Source organism: Plecotus auritus (genome assembly GCF_963455305.1).
Source record: "Plecotus auritus genome assembly, chromosome: 9".
Lineage (NCBI taxonomy): Eukaryota > Metazoa > Chordata > Mammalia > Chiroptera > Vespertilionidae > Plecotus > Plecotus auritus.
Window position 1 is genome coordinate 21,534,665 of NC_137783.1, and position 22,279 is coordinate 21,556,943.

At 54.6% G+C, this 22,279-nt stretch overlaps 1 protein-coding gene across 3 annotated transcripts; it reads left to right on the forward strand.

The window, feature by feature from the left end:
• The first annotated feature begins 649 nt into the window (after positions 1–649).
• Positions 650–22,241, forward strand: HPS1 (HPS1 biogenesis of lysosomal organelles complex 3 subunit 1). Of its 3 annotated transcripts, none has more exons than XM_080641161.1 (20): positions 650–931; positions 2,018–2,124; positions 3,800–3,916; positions 8,133–8,270; positions 8,431–8,573; positions 8,945–9,053; positions 9,312–9,472; positions 9,898–10,009; positions 10,649–10,744; positions 10,841–10,916; positions 12,631–12,686; positions 13,753–13,920; positions 14,009–14,188; positions 15,130–15,191; positions 15,745–15,879; positions 15,960–16,025; positions 17,086–17,230; positions 19,254–19,367; positions 20,894–20,976; positions 21,493–22,241. In XM_080641161.1, the coding sequence occupies exons 3-20, from the start codon at positions 3,800–3,802 to the stop codon at positions 21,653–21,655; spliced, it is 2,124 nt and encodes a 707-aa protein (XP_080497287.1). In that variant the 5' UTR covers positions 650–931; positions 2,018–2,124; the 3' UTR covers positions 21,656–22,241. The 3 variants fall into 3 exon arrangements, with proteins under 3 accessions (XP_080497287.1, XP_080497288.1, XP_080497286.1); XM_080641160.1 differs by having other exon boundaries at positions 652–931; positions 2,009–2,124; XM_080641162.1 differs by lacking the exons at positions 15,960–16,025; positions 19,254–19,367; positions 20,894–20,976; positions 21,493–22,241 and having other exon boundaries at positions 17,065–17,167.
• Positions 22,242–22,279: the final 38 nt, after the last annotated feature.

Here is a 22,279-nt window from a genome sequence, read left to right on the forward strand (position 1 = left end):
AGACTCCAGGACACTGAGGGTGACTTGGTGGTGTAGTCCCTTCCATAACCTTCATCAGCTCTCCCCACCTTCAGCCACTATAAGTACACACACAATTTAAGAAAACCTTGCGAACTGGGGTTCAAAACAAAGCCCCTAATGTGAAATCCCTCCCCGCAGTGGACTAAGAAATTCCGGGGTTGGCACTGTGGGGGCAGCTGGGCCCTCCTGCAGGCTGTCTCCTCCCCAGGAGGCACGGGAAACCAGCGGCTCTTGCCCAGAAGTAGAGCCAGTCAGTGGGAAGGGACCAGCCTGGAGCCAGGGGACCTGGCTTCTCACCCAAACTGGGCCCCTCAGCAAGTTGTAATCTTTAGGCCTCAATTTCCGCTTCTGTGAAATGCAGCTAAATGGGGACGTTCCTGGTGCCTCAATGGGGCATCGCTCGGACTGAGGCAGGGGAAGGGCTGAGCACAGTGCGGGACGCGGCACTGAGGGCGTGGGCGAGGCCCCCAATCCTTTGAGCCTCGGCGCCCTGCTCAGCGACCACGGGAAGGTGCCCAGGGTGGACAGGGGCCAGAGCTCCCAGGGCGAGCAGCCCACCCGAGCCAACTGCCCCGCCCACGGAGACGCCGGGCAGGCGGGCACGTGGGGGGTCACGTGGTCCCACCCGGAAGCGCGCCCGGGGCGGGACCGGCTGAGCGGCGCTCTCTCTTGTGGGGGCCCCTCCGACTGTCCCGGCGCGGCCCTCGGCTGCCCCCCTCCGTGGGCGGCGGACCTGCCTCGGGACCGCGCGGCCCCCCGGAAGAGGGGAGCGGGCCCCATCCCAGCCTCACCCACCCGCCCGCCCGCGTGGCCGAGAGCCAGTCGCTTCACTTCTCGGAGCCAAAGTTTCTGCAGCTACGGAGTGGGACGGGTTCCACCAGCCCGGCCTTCTTCCCAGGGTAGCTGTGAGGTGCGAGGGGATTTGGGGGTGAAACTGCTGTCTAAACTGGAGAGTGCGGGGCAAATGGAAGGCTGCGGGTCGGGAGCCCCGCGGCGGCGGGTGCCCATTGCGCCCCGCGGGCTCTCCCTCCTGGCCCTCCAGCCCAGCGGGGGCAAGGCCGTGCCCAGACCCATGCTGGCAGGCGGTTTGCTGGGCTGGAGGGTGAAAACGGGCTCCGGGGGTTGGGGCGCGGGCTGGAGCTCCACTGAGTCCTGTGTTCCCTCCTGAGCGCAGGATAGAGAGAACAGGGAATGACACCGGTGGGGGCCTCTTATCAGCCTTTTGGAATAACAAAAGTAGAACCTAATGTTCACTAAGAAGCATGCCCGTTTTCCTGGGAATGTGGCATTAAGCCCAGTCATGCCGGTGATGTAGCAAGTCTCAGTTCTGTTGCAAAAAAAAAAAAATGCTGAGCCTCTAAAAGCCTTTTCTTGCCTCATCCTAATTAAGCTAAAGCTTTATATTACTCGTGCCTTTTATCATCAAAATGTGAATGATCTACAACCAGTTTAGTTCATCCTGTTGTTTGATGAAGGGCACCTGGGAAATAAGAGTAAAGACACCCTCCCCACACACACCTCTTTGTAAGGGCCCTCCTGCCAGGTGACTCCCTGACTCTCACTGTAACCTCATAGGGAAGTGCAGCAAGAGATTTCTCCCTTTCACAGCGGAGTCTGAGGCTCAAGGAGGTTTCAGGGCCTTGGCAAAGCCAAAACTAGACCCAGGTGTCAGCTTCCTTTTTCCTGGGACTAGCGTGGGTTTGCTGACCACACCATGGCTCTGCATGATCCACAGTGAAATGAGAGTGCTTGGAAGGAAACAGTAGGTGGGAATTAATGTTTGTGGGGCACCTGCTATGTCCTGTTTTAATTTTTAAGGGTAGGGGTGGAGGGGTACAGGGCACTCAGACCCCTGGCTGTGGGGAAAATGTTCTGAGCAGACTGCCTCAGAGCCAGAGCTGTGCCCACACAGTCCTTCACCACCTTGTCCACTCCCAGGAACAAGAACAGTCAGAACTGCTTGCCCTCATGACCCCTCTGTTTTAAGCATTTACAGGGCCCGGAACGTTATGCTGCTCTGCATGAGCTGGTCACAGAGTCTGTCCACTGCAGCCCTTTCTGAACCTCTGGCTGACTGGAAGCTCTGCTGTGCTCCTTACCAAGGTAGATAATTCTGCCATACCTGGGGCGGCCGGAGGCAGGCAGCACCCACTCTGAGGCTATGGGAGGTGGACAGAGCGAGGCAGGCAGTGACTGAGCTCCCCCAGGCTCCGCAGAGCCCTCTCCCCAGCCCCTGACGTCACCTTTGCCTACTCTCTCCGTCCTCCCTTGCATGCAGGCAGTCATCAGGGTCTGCTGTGTCTCTAGGCTACACTTCTCCTGGCCTCCACCAAGGAGTGGGCCCTCATTACCCCACACCAGGTGACCTGCCTCCATAACCTGACCTCACCCATCCATTGCCAGCATGCCTTTCCCACAGCCTTACCAGCCTACAGGGGCTCTCGGCTGTGGACCACAGCCTTCATTCCATAGCACACCATACCCCAACCCCACATCAGGCTGGCCCGGGAGTCCCGGCACCTCTTCCAGGTCCAGCTGTCCTCATCCAGCAACCTCTTCACACTCGGTGTTCTCGCAGTCCCTGCCTGGTGCTTAGCAATTCCGCAGGGATGGGCTGGAGACACCTTGAGGCCAGGTGCTCTGTGTTAGAGTTGATAAACCAACTGGAAATTTGGAGGGAATTCAGTAAGTACCACTAAGCTGCTCAGATAGGGGATCCTAAATAGAGTAAGAGTCTGAGACCCTGAAATGCTATTATCCTATTAAGGAAGCTGGACCTCCACTCATGGAAGACTCAGAGCTTCCTTCCTAATCCGTGTCATGTCTTAGCACACGTGCAACGTGATCATGTCCGTGTGGCACACTGAGGTACACGAGAAGGTGTGAAGTTCCTCTCTGGGGTTCCGAGCTGCACCCACCAGCCTGAGAGCTCTGGCCCTACCAGGCTTGGGTAGGCTTCTCTGGGGTTGAAAGGCTTGACGTCTTGCTGCACGCAGGGGGCCAAGACATGGTGCAGGGAGCTCTGAATTAAGACTCTACCAGCTGGTGAATAAGAAAACACTTTATATAAATAAGCCTTAAGATGTGTGGCACAGAGGGCACACGTGTGGGTGGTGGGGAAGGAGGTTCAAAAGGGCCAGAGATACTGGAGGATGTGGCTGCGGACTCAGCAGCTAAGCAGGTGTGAGAATGAACGTGGACAAGGTCAGGCAGCCTCTGTTTCCCCCCAGAGCAAGAACATGTGAATGAAATTCCTGTAGTGCTGAATCCAGTCCTGATGGGCTTCGAAGTTCGCCTTTTGTGGCTGTTTTGTGGTTGGAGGAGAAACACACCTCTGGACTGCCCAGAGGGAGGTTCAGCAGCCGCCCTCCGTTCCAGCACAGGCTCTGCGGTGAGCCCGGGGGCTGCCTGCCTCCCTGTGCAGTGACCTCGTGTCCAGATCGAGAGCTGGGTCCTTCCTCACGATTGGTCCCGGTAGGCCCAGGGGTCAGAAGGCACAGGAAGGAGCCCCAGCCGTGGCATCAGACAGGATCCCATCTCTGCCACTTGAAGCTGTGCCACATGGTGCTCTATAAAACGGAAGGAACTGAAGGTTTCTGTTTTATCAGGTGGTTGCGAGGGTGTGAAGAAAGAACAGCAGGAGGCCCCGGCCATGGTGCCTGGTACACAGTAAGGGCTCAGCAGATGTTTGCTGGGGTTATGATCCTCTTCATCACTCAGGCCAAGCTTAAGGACATGGGGGCTGGGTGGCAACCTTGACCTTGCTTCTCCCTGGCAGATGAAGTGCGTCTTGGTGGCCACAGAGGGAGCAGAGGTCCTCTTTTACTGGACAGATGAGGAGTTTGAAGAGAGTCTGCGGCTGAAGTTTGGGCAGTCGGAGTATGAGGGAGAAGAGGTGAGTGTGGGATGGACGGGAAGGGACAACACAGAACTTCCAGGGCTGGGCCAGAGACAGTGTGTGGCCCAGCATCCTTCGCACCTCCCACCCCTTACTTCCCCCAGGGCTGACTGGCTAAGTGAGGGCAGGAGGATGTAGAATTTTAATCACACAGCAGAGAAACTTCATCTCACCAGTTTCTTTACTTAAAAAGAAATAATCTTAACACATTACTTTTTATGACAGCTATATTAAAGTATAATTGACATACTATAACCTGAACATACTCAAAGTGTACAATCTGATATACTTTAATATGTACGTATCTGCAATTCCATCACAATCAATAAAATGGACATACCCACCATCCCCCAAATTTGTGAGCTTCCTTCACCTCCCCCAACTTGGCCAACCACAGATCTGCTCTCTGACATAATAGGTGAGTTTGTATTTATAGACCTTTATGATGAAATCTTGCAGTAGATACCAGGCTGGGTTTGGTTTGGTTTTGGTTTTGGTTTGGTCTGGCTTCCTTCAGGCAGCCTGACTGAGACTCGCGCCTCTCGTACTGTGTGTGTCAGCAGTTCACCCCCTTCCACGCTGAGCTGTGGTCTGTTTGCACGGTGCGCCACAGTTGGTTCAGCCACTCACCTGCTGGTGGGAGCAACATGCGGCATGTTTCCAGTTTTTATTACACGTAAAGCAGCTTTCACTGGCTCCTCATGGAAATCCCTAGGGGAGTGGGCTGGATCATGTCAGTGTATGTTAAACTTTTTAAGAGACTGCCCAGCTTTCCTAAAGAGGTCGTGCCATTTAATAGTCCACTGGTAGTCTGTGAGACTTGCATGTCCTCAGTAGCCTGCTGGCCCCTGCTGTGGTCACTATTTGTAAGTGTATTTAGTCATTCTGATCGGTATCTAATAGAAAGTGACTTTTCTGTTAATATAATTTGTTCATGACAGAACCTCATTGTGTGTTAATTTTCATTTCCTTAATGACTAATGATTTTGAGTATCTTTTCGTGTGCTCATTGGCCATTCTTTTTTTTTTTTAAATATATTTTATTGATTTTTTACAGAGAGGAAGGGAGACGGATAGAGAGTTAGAAACATCGATGAGAGAGAAACATCGATCAGCTGCCTCCTGCACACCTCCCACCGGGGATGTGCCCGCAACCAAGGTACGTGCCCTTGACCGGAATAAAACCTGGGACCCTTCAGTCCGCAGGCTCTATCCACTGAGCCAAACCAGGCAGGGCTCATTGGCCATTCTTATATCTTCTTTAATGAACTGTACAAATCTACTGCCAGTTTATTGGGTTGATTGTTTCTTATTTTTATTGAGTTTTGAGAGTTTCTTATGTATTTTGGATGTAAACCCAAGGAGATAGATGTTTTGTAGGTATTTCCTTCCAATTTGTGTCTTATCTTTGCATCCATTTAATAGTGTCTTTCAAAGAGCAGAAGTTTTTAATTTTGATAATTTCAATTTATCCTTTTTTTTTTGCTTTTATGGATCATGCTTTTGATGCCATATCTAAGAAATCTTTGCCCAACCCAAGATCACAAAGACTTCTCCCGGTATTTTCTTCCAGAAATTTTATAGGTTTAGGTTCCATATTAGGTCTAATGATCCATTTTGAATTTTTTAATATGGTGTCAGGTATAGAATAAAGTAAAATTTTTTTTTGCATATGAACATCCAATTTTACACTTTATTATTAAAACTCAGATTATTATTTTCACTCATATATTTTCCACTCTACATTTTATTTATTTATTTCAATATATTTTTGTTGACGTCAGAGAGGAAAGGAGAGGGAGAGAGATATGGAAACATCAGTGATGAAAGATCATCACTGATCATCTGCCTCCTGCAGGCCCCACGCTGGGGATTGAGCCCGCAACCCGGGCATGTGCCCTGGCTGGGAACTGAACCAGCAACTTGTTGGTGGATAGGACAACGCTCAATCTACTGAGCCACAGCAGCCAGGTGGTGTGGCTCAGTAGATTTTATATATAGTTGGGATCATGCCACATTTACAGTTTTATTTTCTGTTTTTTTCACTTACCATCATATCTAAAGCTTATTCCATTTTGTTAAATATTCTCAAAAGCATAAATGTTCATAGAAACATATTCCTGTGTATGAATAAATGCGTGCATTTATTTAACTATTTCCTCAATACTGGGCTTGCATAGCACTTCTAGTTTTCTGTAACTGTTACTGTAGGGAACACTTGTGCTTGAATTTTACCCCACGTCTTACTATTTCCTTGGGATAGATCCCTAAGAACAGAAACATCGATTCAAAAGCCATTCAAAGAGATTGTACCACTCTATAATTCTACCAACTGGTATGAGAATGTCCCTTTACACTCTGCCTACACCAAAGATTTTTATCTCCCCCCACTAGAAAAAATTCTTGCTACACCTGCAGAAAAAACTACTACTTTTAACATGAGTTGCAGTACACACTCCAGATTTTAAAGTGACTTTTCTATTAATATAATTCATTCATGACAGTTCTAGAAAATTATGGTATGTGAATAATTCAACATTTGCCTATCTGGAAGGATATTCAGACAAATATTCATTGAGAACCTCTTAATGTGCCCGTCTCTGGGGGTAGAGCAGTGAATGTGACCTTGCTCTCATGGAATTAGAGGCCAAAAAGGGATGACATGCAGTGAACCAAGTAAGCACCATGAGTTCAGGGAGTGATGGATGGTCAGAAACACTTAAACCAGGTGTGAGATGGGGAGTGACGGGGCACGGCGGCCTGGGGGTGGTTAGGCAAGAGGCTGTCTGAGCTGGGACCTGAATGATGAGAAGCAGCCACTGTCTAAGCTTCACTGGCAGGTTCTGCAGCCGCTGGGCACAGACCTTGGGAGAAAATCAGCCGCACCGCTGTGTCCAGTTCATATGTTAATGCTGCCCACGGCCTCTGGCCAGTGGCCTGCTTTGCTTCTCCAGGCAAGGGCTTCCTCAGCTCCTTGTAGATCTCACCAGCTCCAGGTCAGGACTCTGCTTTCTCCGTATTGCAGTCACATCTCCCGGCGTCAGCTGGGGCAGGCCAGCCATTTTCCTCCCTCCCTTGCATTCAGTTTGTGAATCTCAGCTGTGGCCATTCCACTGGCCTTATCCCATTTTATTCGCAGATTCTCGACTAACTTGTCCATCTCTTTTTTGTTTTGTTCTTTAGTTGGGATTGCAGAGAGGATGGGTGGGGGAAGAGCTTATAAAAGTAAAAGTATGCTTGTTGTGGAAATAGGGGAAGTACAGAACTATATAGAAAGTAGGAGGAAGAATCACTCACAGGTCCCTCTATTCAGAAGTAATAAAGTTAACAATGTTGACTTTTTTAATATTTTTAATGCTTTTTATACAGTTTAAAATACAGAACATTCACACCTTTTTTAAAAAATATGTTTTTATTAATTTCAGAGTGAGGAAGGGAGAGGGAGAGAGAGAAACATCAATAATGAGAGAGAATTATCGCTGCCTCCTGCACGTCCCCTACTAGGGATCTAGTCCACCACCCTGGCATGTGCCCTGACAGGAAATCGAACCGTGACCTCCTGTTTTATGGGTGGATGCTCAACCACTGAGCCACGCCCGTTGGGCCACACCGTTTTTTTTTTAAACATAACATTGTATCAGAGGACTGTTCCACATCGTTGAAACACTCCTCTACTTTAAGTGGCTGTCTATTCTTCCATCGTTTAGATGAGCTGTTATTTATTTACTGTCCCTCTGGTACTAGACACGCCCTGTCCCCCAGTTGCTGGCTACTATGAATGATGCTGTAGTGAACATCTTCGCACCTGGGTCTTTGCGCACCCTCTGACCACTTTCCTTAGGCTGCGTTGCCCCCAGCAGGCCTTCTGCTGCAGAGGCCACGGACTGTGCTCCATGCAGCGAATGCGCTTCCAGTTGGCCAGCTCTCCATCAAATGCCCAAGCATTGCACTGTGGAAACATGGCCTCCTCCCTTCGCGTTCCCTTCCACCTGCAGGGCCTAAACAGCACAGAGAGGTGGCCAGCCCTTCCCAGCCTTCCTAACTACACCCAGGTTTGGAGGCAGTGTCTTCCTGCTCCCTCAGGTCAGAACAGTGACACCCTCCCAGGCAGATCTAAAGCTGTGGACACCCTGGGTGGCCAGGCCGGCTCTGTCCGTTTCTTTGTCCCCCCGTGTCTGGCACACTCGAGCAGGGTTTTCTCCCCCTCTTGCAGCTTCCTGCCCTGGAGGACCAGCTCAGCACCCTCCTGGCCCCAGTCATCATCTCCTCCATGACAATGTTGGAGAAGCTCTCAGACACGTACACCTGCTTCTCAACAGAAAATGGCAGCTACCTCTATGTCCTTCACCTGGTGAGTGTGTGGTCCTGGGGCCCATGTTCCTCCTCCCTTGACTCCGTGGGCAGCCTTATAAAAATTCTGGGACCTGATCGTCCCCTCACTATTCCCAGGGATCAGGGCAGGTGAGGGGAGCCCCCCGGGGCTGGCTGACATCAGCCCGCTGTGCACACAGTTCGGAGAATGCCTGTTCATCGCCATCAACGGCGACCGCACGGAGGCCGAGGGGGACCTGCGGCAGAAGCTGCGTGTGCTCAAGTTCCTGTTCGAGGTGCACTTCGGGCTGGTCACCGTGGACGGCCAGCTCATCCGGAAGGAGTGAGTCCTCGTGGTTGGTCCATCCAGGCATTTGCTCAGCACCCTCCTGAGGCCAGACAGGGTGTGCACACCGTGCCCCTGGCTCCTTCCCGCGCTTCTCTGGGCCTCTAGCTGGGGTCATGTCACATCTGCATGTGAGAGCCGGAAACGGGCAGCGATTTTTTCAGGTGCCGGGCCCCGGTTCCTGCCCAGCCACTCCTCTCCGCACCCGTGGCATGGCCCCAACACGGCCCTCTGTGCTTCGCAGGCTCTGCCTGTTACTTGGCCAGGTCACTTGAGCTCTGCCGGTCCTGCCCGGGATCTAGGACTGCGCCCCTTGGTTGAAGTGGGGGACTGCCAGCTTTCTCATGCCCTCTCGTGCTCTTCCCCAGGCTGCGGCCCCCCGACATGGAGCAGCGCATCCAGGTGTGGGAGCACTTCCAGAGCCTGCTGTGGACCCACGGCCGCCTGCGCGAGCGGGAGCAGGGCTTCGCTGTGGAGGTGACCGTGGGTGCTCGGGCCCAGGAAGGGTCAGGTCAGAGGGACCGTGCCGCTGTAAGACCAGGTTTTGATCCCTCTAACGAGTGAGGGCATAGGCAGAACCCCAAACTCAGGAGTGAGGGCACAGGCAGAACCCCCAAACTTGGTCCCAAGTGTCTGTGCTCCGTGTGTCCTGAGGGAATGCACCCCTCAGCCAGGGCCTGGAGCGGGAGAGGGTGGCGGGTGACGTGGCTTCCTCTCCTGCCCACGCGTGGCCAGGCTGTGGAGAGGCTCATTCACCCTCAGCTCTGCGAGCTGTGCATCGAGGCGCTGGAGCGGCACGTCATCCAGGCCGTGAACTCCAGCCCCGCGCGGGCCGGCGAGGAGGCCCTGCACGCCTTCCTGCTCGTGCACTCCAAGCTGCTGGCTTTCTACTCCAGGTGAGCTGCGGCCCGGCCCCTCGCACACCCTGTCTGACCGGCACCACTTCCCGGGCCAAGAAAACCTTCAGGACCCGTCTCTCCCGTGAAGCTTCTCACATTCCTGGATTCCTCAGCCCCTCTCAGCTCAGTCTCTCTCTGAAGTACTTCTCCCGGGAATACTGTCTCAGAGTCCAAATTTAGGACTTCCTGGTCCCTGGTGCTTCCCCATTGCTAATTATTTTTAACACAGCCCAGTTTTAGTTTAAAAATGGATGAGCTAATGTTATCTACACCGCCTTTCTCCAAAAGGGAAATCAGCTGGCGCAGTCGTAAACTCCTTGAGGGCAGGGACCATGCCCCGGTCTCCATAACCCGACCTGTCCTCGTCCACTGCCCCCCAGGGCACTGGGCACGTGCCAACCAGCCACCTGCTCTCTCTGCAGCCACAGTGCCAGCTCCCTGCGCCCAGCCGACCTGCTGGCCCTCATCCTGCTGGTCCAGGACCTCTACCCCAGCGAGAGCACCGCAGAGGAGGACGACGGTGACGACACTCAGGTCTCGGGCAGCCTCTGGGCAGCGGGAGGCCATCGGGGGGATGCGCAGAAAACCCACCCGCGGGGTGCCGGCAGGCTGCTGGGGAGGCCGAGTTCCCGAGTCACAGTTCTGGGCTTGTGGCTGGGCATGCCTTTCCTGCTGCTTTCAGATAGAAGGCGAGTTCTCGAATGCATGTGGTTAAAAGTGCAGATTTCTGGAGTCAGTCCCTGCTTCACCGCTTAGCTATGTGGGCGGGCGGCTACTTACCCCTTCTGAGCCTCAGTCGCCTTATCTGTGCAATGGGACAGCGATGGCAGCTACTTCTCAGGGCTGTTCTGAGGAATAAAGGAGGCAGGTTCCTAGAGCCCAGCAGTGCCTGGGGCAGTGGGCGCTCTCAGGGAGTGTACCCCACCGTCGCCACCCTCCTGCCCTTCGGTGGTTTGGAGGTCAGTGTGAGGGAGGGTCAGTGGCTCTGGAGAAAGACTAGACCGCCTAGACCTGAGACATGCCTGGAAAGGGCGGCCATGCCAGGGCCTCACGGTGGAGCCATTCGTACCTGTGCCTCTGCTCGGTGGCTGGACTGTGAAGTGCTGGAGTGGAGGACCGTGGGGAGGAGCCCGTCAGACATGCTCTAACCGCGGTCTCCTGTGCCTGTCACAGCCTTCCCCACGGAGGCTGCCGAGCAGCCAGAACATCCCCGTGCAGCAGGCCTGGAGCCCTCGATCCTCAGGCCCCACCCGGAGTTCCACAGGGACTGTATGTGCTGTGTGCCTGCGGGGAGGGGCGGGGAGGGGCGGGGCGGGGCGGGACCAGGGTTGAGCCCTCAGCCCAAGCTGCCCCTTCTCCCCCCAGGAGACAGACAGCTTCTCCCTCCCTGAGGAGTACTTCACCCCCGCTCCTTCCCCCGGGGAGCAGAGCTCAGGTTCAGGTGAGACCTGCGGGGGGGAGGGAGTGGGAGACAGATGCCAGGTGACAGCCCTGGGGAGTCTGTCTTGGGGTTCAGCAGACCCCCTGCCTTGTAAGGACCTAGGCACAGACACCCAGATTTCTAGAGTATGGGACACCATCTGCAGCAGCCTCTCTGTCTGCCCTCCTGGCCCCAGCTTGAATTCAAGGGCTGTGAAGGCCACTCAGGTGATCACTAAACTCTTTACGACACATTGATTCCATTTAAAAATTCATCTCTCATATGAGTATTCTCTGCTTTCTCTTTCTTTTTTGTAATAAGTAATCAGGTAATTAAAATTAAGTAATAATCATTTGATTTCAAGCACAGTGATGTAAAATATTAATATTCAGTCTCTATAGTTTATATCTGACCTGTTTTTAAAGTATGTGGGTAAACAACAGAAAAAAGTAAAAATTTACTTTATTAATTAAACTACTGCATGGCCTTGGCATCAGGATTTTTAAAAGGTCTCATGTGCATCCACAGTTAAAAACCACTGGGTTCGAAGTTCTTAACTTTAGGTCCTTGGCAGGGGGCCTGGGGCCCCCGAGGGCGTGTCCCAGTTCGCTTCTGCTTGCACCTTTCTCTGAGGCCAGGATCCATAGCTGTCCTCTAAGCCTCTCTGTGAGCCCAGAACACAGTGGGAAGCACCACTTGGGGAGATCACTGACGTTCCTTTCCCTCACTCATCGCGATCCTCCTCGCCCCTTTCTCTCGGTGGTTAGTTTTTTATGCCTCGGAGCTGTCAATAATGCCATTCCACAGTGCACAGAACTCACAGCTTACAGATGGCTCGAGTTGCACTCATCCATTTGTCAGTCAGGTGTGTGAGACACAGGAACAGACTTCCCCCAGAGAAACATGGTTATAAATGATAGTTGTTTGCAATAAACTATGAGAGAACACTATTATTACAAACATATAACATTTCCAATATGTGGTAGGTTCCATAGGTTTTTGTGAGCTGTCCTGGGACAGGGAATCTAGCTCAACTCCCAGCATGCAGTAGGTGCTCAGTTAAAGTTTGCTGATTGACTAAACCAGTGGTCGGCAAACCGCGGCTCCCGAGCCGCAGTTTGCCGCTCTATTGACTAATGAGTTTGCCAACCACTGGACTAGACTAAATGTAGTTGGAAGCTGTGAGGATTAGGCAATTGTGGCATATTGTGTGCAAAGAGGTAAAGGGTAGTATATGACAGTGGTCGGCAAACTCATTAGTCAACAGAGCGGCAAACTGCGGCTCGGGAGCCGGGAGCCGCGGTTTGCCGACCACTGGACTAAACAGATGGGGAAATGTAGACCGTGTGCTGCCTCCTAGTGGCCAGGCACTGTTACAGCCAGGTAGGGGCCTGAAGGGGCAGAGGGCAGAAGCAAGGGTGAAGGAGGGAGCTGAGGAACGTGACCCCACGATGCCAGGTGCATCTTCAGGCACTTGCTCCCAGCACCCGGCTCTGGGGGGAGCTTCTCTTCCCAGGCCAGGCCCTGGCATTGCAGAGTTCACCTGCACTTGCCGGCTTGGGATAGGATGGGAAGGGCAGTGCCGCTCCAGCCCACACTGAGTGCTTGCCCCAGCCAGGTGCTGTGAGTAGCTGGGGCGGGGGCATCCCTGCTCCACCCACCCCTTCTGATGTGCCGTTGCGCCATTATTTATTTTTCCAATTATTTATGTTATTTTATTGCCTGTGGCCGGCAGGTAGCACCATCTGGATGGACGGGGGAACCCCACCCACCGATGATTCCCTGATCCAGGTGAGTTTTTGGGGGGAGGGGATGGCCCGGGGTACCAGCTGATCTAGATGCTGCAGTGAGTGCTGGGGACTCTGAGGTTCCCCCTCTGAGTGACACCTGCCACATCCAGGCTGTCAATGCCGGGACAGCTCAGCCCGAGGCCGGGGGGGGGGGGGAGGGGGGGGCGCGGAGGGGGGGGAGGGAGACCTCAACTCCTGAGAAATCCCCACTCCTCACTGAAGAGTGAAAGTCCAACTCAATTTGTAACGTTTTTTTAAGATGAAAATGTAAATATATTCATTGTAGAAAAACTGGGAAATATAAAAGTAAAGCATGGAAAAGGACTACTCTCTCAGGACACACAGACACACACACACTACATGTATGTTTTTTCCTTTCCTAATGTATTCCATTACACTTTTGCCTTAAGCATTTTCTCCTTTGCTAGGCACTCAGTGTGGTCAGCACTGCGAGTCCATCGCGTGTGCTGTCACTTACTTAGCAAACCCCCAGCCGTTGTGTCCAGCATTTGCTGTTATCATAAGACTGCAGTGCCATCCGTACAGGGAGGTTTTTGTGGCATCTCTAACGAGTTCCTCACTTCTCTGCTTTTACCACTAAAGGCTTTCTTAGAGCCTCAGTAAGCCTGGAGTCTCGCTCATTTAGTCATTCAGTGCCTCGGTTTCCCCCGGTGGGCTCTCTGAGGGTGGTTGAAATGATAGATTTATTTAACTTTCAATGCCTTCATCTCTGTGAAGACATGGGGAGGGAGCCTCATGCCCTCGCTCCACCCTTGTCAGTTTTTCCTGCCTTTTCTGTCTCTACCCACCGCCCCTGCTTGGCATCCAGCCCTGCCTCTGGGCGGAAAGGCCCAGAGAAGCTGAGAGAGAGACAGACATTGGAACTGGGGCTGCGGGGCTGTTTCAGCACAGTGTAGGGATGGGAGAGCGGGGACTTCTTGGAGCTTAAACGGCTCCTCGTGGCTCACAGTGAGGATGGCGAATGGGCCACTGTAGGTGGATCCAAAGCAGGGAGGAGGCCAGCCGGGTCCCCCGCCCCTCCCACCTCAGCCCCTCTTCCTCCACAGATAGGAGAAGACACACTCCAAACGCTGATCCCCGGCTCCCCAGCGCCTTCCTGCCCCAGGCGGATTTTCCTGGATGCCAGTGTGAAAGAGGTGTACTGCCCCATGGTGCCCCACACCATGTACTGCCTGCCCCTGTGGCCGGGCATCAACATGGTGCTCCTGACCAAGGTAGGGGCACCCCCACCTGCCTTGCTGCCTGGGCCTGGGCACCTGCCCCGTGGCTGCCCGTCCCCCTGCCTGCTGCCTCTTCCCTTAGAGCCCTAGCGCGCCGCTGGCCCTGGTCCTGTACCAGCTGCTGGACGGGTTTTCCCTGCTGGAGAAGAAGCTGAAGGAGGGGCCAGAGGCCCGGAGCTCCCTGCGGTCCCACCCACTCATCGGGGACCTGCGCCAGAGAATGGACAAGTTTGCCAAGAATCGCGGGAGACAGGAGCTTCAGGTGAGGCCCTGCCCTCATAAGCCTGCCTCCGGGAGAGGGGTAGGCCCCGGGCGGCAGGGCTGTCAGTCCGCCTCCGCCCCACCATGGGTCTGTGATCCCTGTTTCCCCGTTAGGAACTTGTAGCAAAAACTTACGGCACTTGACATTTTCAGAACATGTTTATGTAAGTTTGGCAGAACACGGATTATAATTCCCATTTTTTTAGAGGAGGGAACTGTGGGACTTAGATCTCAACTTGGCCTAGATTACTTGGGAGCCACAGCCTGCCCCAGGACTCAGGAAAGGCCATCTGTCTGCCCGGCGCCCTCACAGGGTGGCAGGTCTCACAGGGCCACCTCCCCGGTGGCTTAGAGACAGGGACAGTGATGGGGGCACAGGGTAGGGGAGCCCAGCAGGAAGTGGGGTGGAGGCTGGGTCAGTGTGAGGAACTGCATGTCACTGGCTGCGCACAATTGACCTGAAATTGGGCAGAAGGATTGGAGGAGGCCGAGCCCGTGAAGCCCCGACCCAGGCCCAGAGTCTCCGCCGGAGCAGCCGGAAGCTGCTCAGCGTCTCTCAGTGACCCTGGCATTGCAGTGGCACCGCCTCAGGGTGCAGGGTCTCCTGTAGGGTGATGCCCAGGCTCCTCTCAGCATCAGTGCCCCCTTGAGTCACTTACCTGTCACTGGCAGCATTAGTTTCCATGTCGGTGCCAGCCAGGCAGTGGGCCCAGCACTTGGCACACGGAAAGTGCTTTTGAAATGAGCACCTGCCAGGGGTAGAACATGGTGGACAGCGGGTGAAGAGAGCTGGGGGACCTGCCGGGACCCCACGTTGGCTGTGTGAGGGCACATGTGTGCGGGGCCTCAGTGAGCCTTCAGAGGATGCCCTCAGAGCTTGGGCCTCACTGTGGGAACACCACCAGGAAGCTGATCGGCCCCCTGCCCCCTGCCCTCCTGCAGAGCACCTGGCAGGAGTTCAAGACCAAGGCCTTCTCCAGGAGTGACCCCGCCTCGTCGCAGGAGTGAGTTGTGGGGCCTGGGTTTTGGGAGGCAAGTTTGGAAAGAAGGGCAAGTTGCCTCCAGGCCAAGAGGGAGAGAATGTTCAGGAAGGTGCCTTTGAGGGGACGGGGTCCTGGGAGAGCGGGGTCCAGCTGTGGACGCTGGAGGGAGGTTTGGAAGCAGATCGGCTGGAGTCTGAGTGCAGACCCGTGAGGACCCAACACCAGGGACACTGCCCGGGTTCCGGCCCAGCTTCAGCTCTGCGTCAGTGCAACCTCGAACACGTTACTCCCCCATTTATTGGGAAATAAGCCGTGATGTTGGATGCAATTCCATGAACTGCATCCACGTGCGTGGAGCACCATGTTGGGAGACACTGGGAAGGAAGCTGTCTCCTGGGTCATGAGGGTGAGGCGCGCTCCGTCAGCCGCGTCTGTCATCAGTGTAGGGGTGGCCGTGCAGGATGCGGTGCTGTCCCTGCTGTGTCTGCCAGTGCAGGGCCCGGGTGGCTCCCACAGGGGACGGTGCCGTCCCCCAGGGCCCTGCCCGCTGTGACGCGCTCATCTCCTGGCCCAGGCTGCTCCAGCTGTGCGGGAAGATGAAGCGGCAGCTTTGCACCATCTACCGTCTGAGCTTCCTGAGCACAGCTCCGAGCCGCGGAGGCCCACAGCTGGCCCAGCACCTGCAGGACCAGGTCCAGATGCTCATGCAGTGAGTGTGGGCGTGGCCCTGGGTGGCCGGGGTGGGCGGGTGCACACGTCTCCACACCCCCGCTCCCTGCTCTCCCGCAGAGAAAAGCTGATGGACTGGAAGGACTTTCTGTTGGTGAAGAGCAGGAGAAACGTCACCATGGTGTCATATCCTCATGTCTGAGCCCCGCGCCGCCCGGGGGAGCCGCTCCTGTCCACCTGTCCCCCCGCCTGCCCGCTCCGAAGGACTGCGGCTATGGGATGGAGAATACATATTCCATTACCTCAGTTTCTTTTCTCTGAGAAACAGGCAACAGTGCCAGGTGCCTGTCTGCAGGAACGCTCCAAGGCTGAAACTTCAGCAGCCCCTGGTGTCCCAAAGTTACTGCATAAGAGCCTTAGAATTCACTAATGTCGGTGGGTGGTGCCCCACCAGCAAAGTGGTGACGGGCATTCCTCGAGGGACCGAGTTCCTGGGGACGGGTCGGTGTGAGAGCCGTGTCCTCCTCCTCGGAGGTCACAGTCCACAGCAGAACGGAGGCTCTGAGAAGGCCTGCACAAAACGTGTTCATCCCTGTTTTAGAAACCATGTCCAAGATTTATTAGACCCTTTTGTTATGGACCACTAGTTTCACTGAATATTGATCGTCCCTGGAACTTTCTATAAAGCAGCATTGCCTATATGAAAATCTCGAAAGTCTGGTCTCCAGCCCCCTGCAACATCTGTCTCCAGTGTGCAGGTGAGAGGGATGGCAGAGCACCAGCCACTGCCCTTCCATGGGGTCTGTTCCCAGCCTTCCAGCCCCTCGAGGTGAGAGGGATGAACAGTCACGGTGAGGTGTGTGGGTGGCGGTCAGCTAGGCTCACCCATCACCCATGTGGCTCTCCTCTCCGCCAGCCTCATCGTGTGTATAATTTAAATGCATCCCTCATGAAAATCATAAAACATGAACATACCATGTTCCTGTTGCATCCAGAGCTCCCCATGTTAAACGTGCCAACGTCGGGGATCCATTGTTCTTGCATCTTAGAACTTTTTGGGGTTTGGGTTCGGAGGTAAAGAGAGGTCTGGGAGAGGGCGTCGTAGGGGTTGGCTGAAATGTTAACTGCAGGAGGGGCAGGCCTGGCAGACTGCCTCTGACGCCACTGCTTAGCCCATGGAACTGGGTCAGGGACAGAGAAGCACCTCCTGGCTCCTGGCTTACAGCACCTTGACTCTGACCTGAACCTACCTGGAGGACTTCCCGGGCCTGGTGCACTTCATCTACGTGGACCGCACGACCGGCCAGATGGTGGCCCCCTCTCTCAGCCACAGTGAAAGGACCTCGTCGGAGCTGGGCAAGGGGCCCCTGGCTGCCTTTGTCAGAACCAAGGTAACTGCCGCCCAGCCGGGCACTCTTCACTGCCCATCAGACAGGACGTGCTGGGCTCGGCCCTGCCTGGGCGGGATGGGGCTCCCTGGGCTCCCGAGGCTCTGGAGCTCGCCCCACCTTAACCCCTACTCTTCCTCCATCAGTGCCTGTGCCTAGCCCCGCAGGCACCTCATAGCAGCTTGTCTCTGTCACCCCAGGGCCCTGATCAGCCTTGATCAATGCAGGGGCCATCTTCCTGGGTGTTGGCTAATGTCCTGGATTAGCAGAGACTGGGCAGGAAGGTCAGGGGAGTAAGTGGCCAGGGCCGGCCACAGCGCCTGGCGTAAATAAGTGTCCAGTAAGTGCTTATTGAGTTAAACAAAACAAAGAAGAAACACAGCTTAGCCAGCTTGACTGTCAGAACTTAAAACTAAATGGTTTCTGCTAAGGAAACATTCTCTGGGGATTCTTTCATTCTCTTTAACTGGCTCTTCTTCGTGTCAAACTCGTATTTTGAGGCGGGAGAAGGGAGGACCTCTGCCACCTTTTACACTATATGTGCACACAGAGGCACACCCACTCTTTTACCCGAATAAAGTGGCATAATGGCTCAGAGCGGAAGGGCGTCGGGGGGCCTGTGCTGAAACCCAGTTCCCACTGTGCCTGGGGTACTGCTTAGCCTAAGTTCAGTTTCCTCGTTTGTAAAAGAGGATAGTGGCACTATTGACAAATATTACAAATGCACGTACAGTACTTAGCACCGTATGCAAAACAACAGAGAATTGATTGCGTATTTACTGGTACCATCGTCACCACCATCATCATCTCCATCTCCATCCCTCTTTCCAGAGATAGTTGGGCTCTTGTGGTACATTTATGTCCTTGTTTTCCTGTGCAGTTTGATGTAGTTGAGCGCTTTCTGTCTATGCAATTGTGTTTACCACATTTTCACTTTTATATCGGTGCATTTCCTCATGTCATTAATTCTTTATAAACATGATTTTTAACAGCTCCACAACAGTCCATCATGGGAATGTAACATAATTTACTTAGCCATTTCCCCGATGTCGAACGTGGAGATTGTTTCCAGGCTTTCGCTGCTATAAATAATTCCGCAGCACACACCTGTGTGCATCCGTCTTTGTCCTCACCTCTGATTACTTTCGCACCGTGGATTCCCAGAAATGGAATGACTAAGTCAAATGGGAGGAATGTTTTTAAGGTTATTGATACATGTTGTCAAGTTGCTTTCCTGAAAACACAGCAAATCCATGCATTTGTTTGCAGATTTAATTAGGCATTGCATTGTGGTCAGGTTCGGAGTGAATCCTGTGTGCCTTCCACTCAGCTTTTCAGTGAGAGGGCTCGTCAGGCCTTTCCCCAGCCCCAAGCTGTCCCTGCTGCCTCCCCTCCGCTCACAGCAGCGTCAGGAAGTCCTTGAATGAGGCCAGAGAACATGGTGGGACCTAAGTTGCATAGTCCGCGAGCACGTTTCCATCAGACCCCTTGGTGAGCCTCCTTAGGACCTCACCCCCGGAGCAGAGGTGCTGGGTCAGGGTGCCCTGCGTGCTCAAACACCTTACTAACACCTTCCCGGCCTAGAACCCACGTCAGAGGCTCCCAGCCCCGGAGGGGACCCGGGAGGGGCCAGCCCTAGACCGCAGGAGGGGTTCCAGGAGGCCACCCCTTCATTTCCTCCTGTGTTAACATTGTCTTTGGCTAGTTTCTAGCCTGAATGATGAGTTTACTCATTTATAGCTGGAGTGTCTGGTAACATTATATAAAGTGCTTTTACATCTATTTTATCGTCACGGGAACTGGAGGGGTAGCCCACCCAACATGAATCTATTACTGAGCTCCTGCTCGGAGCCGGGGCTGTGCCTGGCGCCAGGGAGAGAAGAGCAGGAGAGGCCTTTGAGGAGCTCCTCCTCCGGGTACTTTTCTGCCCTTGGCGGCCAGAGCCGAGCTCTGCCCCTGCCGTGGGGAGAGGGCCGGCGAGGCTGCCGCTGTCAGGGTGGTGCGAGCGCTCTCCTCCTCTCCCCAGGTCTGGTCTCTGATCCGGCTGGCGCGCAGATACCTGCAGAAGGGCTACACCACGCTGCTGTTCCGGGAGGGGGACTTCTTCTGCTCCTACTTCCTGTGGTTCCAGAACGAGATGGTGGGTGCGGCTTTCCTCGCCTGGAACTCTCATTCCTTTCTCGTGGACGGTGTGCAGGCTGTCTCTTCATCCTTCTTGTCCCTGGTGGAGCTGACAGATAAGCAAAGCTGGTTGGGACCCGGAACTCAGAGGTCCCTTTTCCCACCGGCTTTGTGACCCTCCACCCAGCTGTTATTCGAGGCAGCGTTTAGTAACTTCAGGTAACGTGTGAACAGAGGGACGCATGCCCCGTGTGAGAAAGGCTGCTCAGATCATGTGTGTTCTCAATGATGCCCCAGCATCACCCACTGCACTTAAACAGCATGGCACACCGTTGCTCCCATTGTACAGGTGCATAAACTGAGGCTCAAAGCAACTAACCAGCCTGCCCAAGGTACAGCTGACAGTATAGCTTGGGTCTCTTGCCTCTTGGCTGGTTCTGTAGACGTCACTGTTACTGCAGTGTATGGACATGGCTGGAAAGTTGTTGTCACTGCTGTCCCCATGTCTCTCTCTCTCCCGCTCCCTCTCCCTTCCTCCCCCACTCTTTCCTTTTCTGTTTCTCTTTGTTTTCTCCTCATTTGTCACCGTTAATCATTATTCCAGCTTTCTAAAGGTCATTTTTTCTACCCCTACATGCCCTTGGTCCCCGTTCTCCTGTCCCCCTGTCCCCATGCCCTACTCTCTCTCTGCTCTTGGCGAGAGGTGACCCTGATGTGGTGGCCTGTCCCTTTTCTCAGTGAAGTTGTTGGAGCCTCTCACCACTGTTCTCCTAGCCGCACAGCCCTGTGCGATGGTTGAGGCCGGTATCATTGACCCATTCTACACACTGGAGAAACTGATGATCTGGAGATCAAACCCCATGGCTGGTCACTGAGGTCATGGGCGATGAAGCCAGACCCAGGCTCAGCTCTTTGACCTGTAGGCTCCCATCTTTGCTCTGTGTCTCCGAACTTCCCAATGTGTATGACGTTGCCCTTAGCCTCTAGAGCAAGGCACAGCTTCGTGTGCTTGGTTGGCCCCCAGGGTAATGGGCTAAGGTAAAGCCGCGGGTGGCGAGGCCCAGTGTGAAGTCCGGCCAAGTGTACCTCCTCAGTGCTGGGCAGGCCCCGTGACTGGGCCTGGCGCACAGTGGGTGCCCAGTGGACCTTGATTCCCGTCCCCTCCCAATACAGCCCTGAGAATCCCCGGTGCTTTCAGAGAGACGGGCCTTTTGGTCATGCTTTGCTCTTCATGGCACCTCCCGGGTCACCCTCCCAGTGGCCCTCCTGAGCATGTGACCCAGGTCGTCATTGATGGGAAGGAGAGCTACCACGTGCCAGGCACGATGCTCGGAACTTTATATCCATCATCTCGACGGTTCGTTGGGATTTTTATTATCCCCATTTCACAGATGAGAAAACAGTAAAAAGAGGTCCCGGTTTTCCCAGCACCAAGCACACACCAGGCAGGGCTGAGCCAGGCCCTGAACCCGGTGTGTCTGTCCCACATGTTCTTCCCACCACACCCACCACCTCTCTGAGCAAGACCTTCTTCTTCCTTCCCAGGGGCACAAACTCCAGATAATCGAGGTGCCTGTCCTTTCCGATGACGCGGCGCCCGTGGGCATGCTGGGAGGAGACTACTACAGGTGACAGATTTGTGCACCCTGTTGGGGCCGTGGGTGCACAGATGTTGGGTGATAAGTAACAGTTCCCACATAGGGGAGCAGCTTCTACGTCAAGGTGCCCCCCAAGAACCTCTAAACCCTCGTTAGAGGCTCCTCACAGCCGGGGCCACATCCAGGGAGAAAGTGAGTGGGAAATGTTAGGGTTTCTGCCCATCTTGCTGTTGTCACCCTCTTGGCAGCATTTGCAAACAACTGTGCTGGGGCCCCAGGACTTCCCTGCTGGCTCTGTGGCTCTTAACTAGGATGCTGCCGTCAGCAGGCCCCACACAGGACTGGGAACTGGAGGGACGGACCGAGGCAGGCTGGGGCTGAGCCTCACACGGTGAGGTCAGCAAGGGAAGGCCTTGCTGGCCTGGTGCTGGAACTGGTGAGGGGCCTGTCTGCAAGGTGCCAAAGAGCCCCTGGCTCCGGGGGCGGGGGGACGTGGGGGGAGTGCGTGGCTGCTTCTGCACCCTGTCCTCCCTCTCCCTCCCATAGGAAGCTCCTGCGCTACTACAGCAAGGACCACCCGGCCGAGGTCATCAAGTGTCATGAGCTGCTGGCCCTCCACCTGTCAGTCATCCCCATAGATGTGCTGGTGCAGCAGGCGGGCGAGCTGGCCCGACGCCTGTGGGAGTCCTCCCAGGTCCCCCTGCTCTAGGCATTGGGCAGTGCACCTGGTTCTCCACCCCAACCCCCCCACCTGCAGACATGCCTACTACAGAGCCTGAGTCCTGCAGCCACCTGAGGACGACAGGCCCCAGGGCAGCTCCAGGATTTATTTCTTTTGTTTGTTTTCTTCTGTTCCCTTCTCCCCACCCCACCCTAGGATTTCTTTAAAAAACCTCTCCTAAAGCAGCCTCCAGGCCAGGCAGTGACCAAACCCTCAGAAGCTTCTGTCTGGAGGAAGAGGGAGGCCAGGAGGTTCCTTTGTCTCTAAAACAGCAGTGGCTGCAGGTCAGAGCTGCCTCCGTGTATCCCAGGAGACAGCATGTCTGAGGACACCTGTCCTCGTGTCTGAGGACACCTATCCTCTGCCTTTGTCCGAGGCTGGGAGAGCTCCCTGGGGAAGCCCTTTCCCTCCCCAGATGACAGGTGCTCCCTGGCTGGGTTCGAGTTCCAACTCTGCCACTTCTCTGGCGGCTCTGAGCAGGCTCCCCACGTGTGGGCCAACAGCACTCCCTTTCAGGGTGTTTGTGAGGGCTGCTGGGCGCGAGAGGAGCGCTCAATAAATGCTGGTTGCGGTTATTGGTCCTGTCCAAGCTAAAGCGCCTGGGCCCCTGGG